Source organism: Gossypium hirsutum, chromosome D11 (assembly GCF_007990345.1).
Source record: "Gossypium hirsutum isolate 1008001.06 chromosome D11, Gossypium_hirsutum_v2.1, whole genome shotgun sequence".
Classification (NCBI taxonomy): domain Eukaryota; kingdom Viridiplantae; phylum Streptophyta; class Magnoliopsida; order Malvales; family Malvaceae; genus Gossypium; species Gossypium hirsutum.
In genome coordinates, this window is record NC_053447.1 from 17970688 (window position 1) to 17976687 (window position 6000).

Sequence of the window (6000 nt, forward strand, 5' to 3'; positions counted from 1 at the left end):
CTATACATACGTCTCACTCATGGCATTCAACTTATCAAATTATATGAAAGCTTATTACACTACAATTCCATGCACATAATAATATTACAGCATAACCGAACATACTTTGATGCTATCCTATTATGCACACTTCACCTTAAAAACAAAAGCCATACAATATAAGCCTTATAAATATATAACATGAATCATGTGCTCAACTCTCTAATAGTACTCATATACCTAATAAGATTAAACATTTTACTTCATAATTCTATACACGCACATATTAAACCAAATAAATTATTAACTTACCATATGGTAAATTATGCTTTTAATACCATCTGTATATATATACACACATAGTCTCCATATCCATATGAAGCATTAAGAAATCGAACCTAAACAACTAACCATTCAAGCATAAATATGTGCATATTTTATCATTCATTTATCATCAAATCGACTAGTAAGATAATTTATAAATTTATAAACCCGTCTCATTACAGTAATATTTATCTATTAAACACCATTAACAAATCAAGCATACTTATCTCGCTTATAAATTATCAAGTTTAGACCTCATATGCCAACTATTCAAACATCACCTATTCGGTCATTAGCATAACATCTCAATAATTCATACTATTTCCATTTCTCAAACTTAAGCTTAATACACTATCTCATAATATTATGTCAAAACAAAATGTCACTTATAACTAATTAAATGACCATTATAATTAATTCGTACCTAAAAATCAAATTTACCAGTAATCATATATATATTTACATAATTAGTTCATATAAACTTATCATGATCAAAATCACAACCATCACCACCTTAATATCACAAAATCCGAATCATAAACAAATACATCCCACATATATATATCATGAAGCATATTTTTCAAAAAGAAGCTTATACCATAACTAAATATTCACAACTAATAGCAACCTAATCAAGCCATTTTCGCATGGCTGTATATACACAAGTCAAAACCAAGCATATCAAGCTAGACTATACATGCCATATGACATAAATACAAGTTTTCTTTCAAGGTACCAAAATAGATATCGATAGTGTGATGACGTTCCTCAATGATCCCGAGCTCAAGCTAGCTTTCAAAATCTATAAAACAACAAATAAACATACAAAGTAAGCTTGAAAAGCTTAGTAAGCCATAAGCAAATAAATTAACACAAGAACATTCATAATTCATCTCGAAATAACCGAACCTAACTAATTCCGTACAAATCTACAATCCCATTTCTCATAAGGTTCACATAATCATTTTAATCATCATCACTTACCATTTCTTTCAAAGTTCATATAAACTTAATACATACCTTAATCTTTTAAATCGAACTCACATTCGGTCTTGCCATATATTTGTCCATAGAACCATTCGAAATAAAAAAGGATACGCGGATAACTCAAAAAGCTCGTACGATGCCAACGTCCCAGACGTGGTCTTACATGTAATCAAATAACGATGCCACTGTCCCAGACAGGGTCTTACACGTAATCATATATGATGCCAATGTCCCAAACATGGTCTTACACGTAAATCACATATCGAAACCCTATGTCATGACAAATGTATCCTAACTATTCCTATGGTTCATACAGGGTTTTCGGATGTCGTAATTCAATCGAATCGAGCTCGTAAACAATTCTCTCATGTTTAAAACAATTCGACATTACACATATATACATTAAAATTTAATTCGACATTATAAAAAATATGCATTCAAATTTAACGACATTTATTTACTTACGAACTTATCTCGGACGAACACGAACAGATGAAATCGACTACTCGACCACTTTTGATTTCCCCCGATTTAGTTCCGTTTTCTTTTGTTCTAGATCTAAATAAATTCAAATATAGTTATTCAATAACACATTTTATTCAATTCAAACCATAAACACATAATTATGGAAATTTACACTTTAGCCCCTAAAATTTTCATTTTGACAATTTAGTCCCTATTTCACAAAACACAAAATATTCAAAATTTAACAATTTCATAGCTTGGCCGAATATTCCCCTAGCTCATATAAGCCCACATATTTCATTTGTTTCACATTTTAGCCCCTTAATTTCTCATTTTCACAATTTAACCCAAAATACTCAAATTCATCAAAAATCCCAATACAAAACATATTTATCTAACATTAAGCTTTCATATTTCACATTTTAACATCACAAAGCTTACAAAATCAACAATTACATAACTCAAATTCATCATCAAATTCTGAAATTTAAGCATGGGCTAGGTAATATACAAAACAACGATATCAAAAACGTAAAAATTATCAAAAACATAGCAAAGAACATACCTTAATCTAGTTATACAAGTGCCGAACTTAATGAAGCTTCAAACATTTCTTTTCTTTTGTTTTTTGGCAATAACAAAGATGATAATGACCATTTTCATGTTTGTTTTTATTTAATTCATAATAATACAATAATTACCATTCTAACCTTAGGCATATAACATTAAAATCCCACTAACTAATGTCCATACTTGTCCATGCATTAATTCAATGATCCAATTTCATCATAAAGACCTCATACTTAAAAAGCCATGTCAATTCAGCATTTTAACAATTGGCATACAATTTTTGTATTTTCTGCAATTAAATCATTTTTCACAAATCAACACACAAACGATAAAGGTAATTCACGGAAAATTTCACACATATTAATTCACATATTATAAGCACAGAAAAATAATAGTAAAATATTTTTCTGACTCAGATTTGTGGTCCTGAAACCACTGTCCAACTAGGGTCTAAACCGGGTTGTTACATATATTGTTTAGATATAAAATAGTCAAATATAAATATTAATAATTATATTATAAATGAAAGAAATAAAAACCAAGATAATTTTATTAATATATACTAATGGAATTTTTATAAGAAAATATCATTAATAAATAAACGAGTCAATAAACGAGCTTATAGACGAACTTTTAAACGAGCTTGTTCGTGAATATAAACGAATCGAACACACCTCTTTTCATGTTCTTTTGTTTATTAAACGAACATAAAATTTTTGTTCATACTCGTTTATTTAGGTTAATAAACGTACATAAACAAACGTTATACAAACGGTTCGCGAACAGTTCATCGAATGTTCTGTTCATTTACACCCCTAAGCGGGATTGAGAAATTGACACATGTCCTTACATTGTATTTAAAATTTTTAAAATAAATAAATAGGACATGTGACAAATTCTTAATCCCGATTGTGGAGTTAAAATTTTCCACCGCTTACGTACAAAATAATAACCTAATATTTTTTAGTATAAATTATAAATATATTAAAATTTATAAAAGTATAAAATGTCTTAAATACAATAATATTATAATAAAATATATAAATACAACATAAATGCACAAATTAGTACCCATCCAACTCTAAAAAGCACCATTGAAGTTCCTATACTAGGAGTCTGATTGTATTTTGTCTCCTCTACTTAATAAATGGACAAATTAATTCATGTACACTAAATCAAAGAGAAAATTAATCCTTCCATTAGAAATTACATCCATTTCTACCGCTGAGTGATGACATGACTGATATAGCAAATTGATAGAGACACCTCATGGATACTTTATGGGAGAAACATTGACTCGATAGAACAAAATGCTACAAAAGCCCTTTAGGAAGTGTTAGTGGCCCAAGAGATCAATATGAAGCCTGCAAATTCGACTGTGGAGCCAACACCTTTGGGAAATGTGGGTTGTGCATCGAGCTTCGAGGAAAAATGAGAGATGCAGAAATAGTCGGGACGAGTAAATGCTGCGAGTAAGGTACATTGCAAACACTTTGATAGTGTTTTGAATTCTGACTTGTTGGCTTGGTAAGGTCGTAGGGGCCCTTTCAAAGTTCATAAGCAAGGAGGTCAAGAGACTGTGGGCAATACGAAGCCAAGGTGTGAGAATCAAGGTGATTTAAAAAGGAACAAGTCAAAATTGGGGCAAGTTAGAGCGGAGGCTTCTTGCCAACGAGATGTACCAACAAGTGTAACGGTTTAAGTTAAGAGGCGATTGAAGCCGAGGTAAAGGTCTCGAAAGAGGGGATAACCCGATTGCAAGACAAGTCAGGAGGAAACCAAGGCAACGAGAGAGCTTCAAGGTGAATCAAGTTAGTGCCATTCGGAAGTCGCAACGAGGGCGTTGCGAGAATGGATGGGGGAGAATGTCACGGGCCAAAGTGCAAAGCTCGTGACCATGGCACAAGATGCGCCCCATGGAGGTCTATCGATTAGATGGGGAACATTTAGCCCATGAAAACTGGCTTGATTCAAAGAACTGTTTGAGAAGCCTATCAGATTGAAGCCTGGTTGGCCCGATAATGAAGATATGACAACTTAAACTATTTTTAGTAAGTAGGGGAATCATATATTGTAGATTTGATATGGTATGATGTAATCTTGTAAATCCCCAAAATTAAGGGATAGGCTAATCTCGTCCGTCAATGTAATTTAATTTTGACCGTTGGTTTTGGGGGAGCTTAACTATAAATAGAGAGCCTCCCCCTCACTTGTAAATCATTCCATTGTACTTGAATTCTTAAGAGTAATAGAATTCTTAGAGCATTTACTCAAACACCTTATGTACGTTCTTTTCTGTGACTTTCTATTGTTCTTGTGGCTTCTTTTAGCATAAGTTTGCTTTCACTATATAAATTGGTGCCTTGGAGGAGTTCTTAAATAATCCTCACTTGAGTAAAGACTGACTTAGGCGAGTTTGGATGAACGGATCGCCTAAGGCCGCACGGATCGCGAGATGAAAGATCTAGCCCCGTGACACTAGACATGATATTTTGCCACATCAGCATGAGGTACCTGTGTTATTGTCTACTTACTCCATCAATTATGTCATCACTTAATGGTAAAAATGAATTAAAATTTTAATTAAATAATTAATTTATTTTTGAATTTAACATATAAATATTAATTTAGTAAATTTTTTGAACAAAGTGAGCAAAATTCAATACGCTTGATAATACTTTTGCCCTCGTCTAGCATAAGAAAACAAGTTAGAAGATTTCCTTTCAACAAGTCCCACATTTATTCCACTTTTAGAAATATTTTTCTAATTTAATTATATACGTGTCATATTTCTGTTGGTTACTCAGCTGAAAACTACACTGTACCCGTCAATGCCTTACTTTTCCCCTTCCTAGTCCTACTTTCACGTGCGGAATACCGCGTTAATTTTCACACCCCCTCCATAAAATTATAAGTAGGCCTCCACAAATGAAGGAAAAGTAAAACCCTAATCTTTGTGTGTGTTTGTGTTTTTCAGTTATTTTCAATGGCGACCTTTTTAGGATCATTGGAAGATATGAGGGCAGTATTCAACAAATTCGACAAAAACGGCGACGGAAAGATCTGTCGCGATGAACTAAAATTGACCCTAAGTGCCTTAGGTTTCGCATTCTCTTCCGACGAAGTTGATCTGATAATGTTGGAGATGGACAAAGATGGTAATGGCTACATCGATGTAGAAGAATTTATTGTTTTCCATGGAATCTCCGGCATCGATGGAGACGAAAAGCAGTGTCATAACAAAGAATTGAAAGACGCGTTCGACATATACGATCTGAATAAGGACGGGTTGATTTCGGCTAACGAGTTGCATGCTGTGTTGAAAAGGTTGGGGGAGAAGTATTCGTTGAGTGATTGTCAAAGAATGATCAGTCAGGTCGATAAGGATGGCAACGAAAGCGTTGATTTTGAAGAGTTTAAGAAGATGATGATGAATAATTCTTGAAAAAGTTTGGAAAAAAAGTAGACCAGGTTAGGTCTTAGTGTTTTACTCGTAAGAAATAATAATACTTAGGAAGGATTGGTTCTTTAATTTAAGAACGTGTAGAATGGTTAATTCTGGATATTATTAGTTCACACTATTCTATGTTTTCTTAATCCTAATAGAATCAAGGTTTTTATAGCATTTTATTTTATGTACAAAATAGGGTTTCAAATTATTTTAAGGAAAACACG

General features: G+C 32.6%; 1 protein-coding gene across 1 annotated transcript; it reads left to right on the forward strand.

Moving 5' to 3' along the window:
• Nucleotides 1-5311: 5311 nt before the first annotated feature.
• On the forward strand, nucleotides 5312-5770 carry LOC107917477 (probable calcium-binding protein CML23). Its single transcript, XM_016846825.1, has one exon. The coding sequence runs from the start codon at nucleotides 5312-5314 to the stop codon at nucleotides 5768-5770; it is 459 nt and encodes a 152-aa protein (XP_016702314.1).
• The last annotated feature ends 230 nt before the right edge of the window (nucleotides 5771-6000 follow it).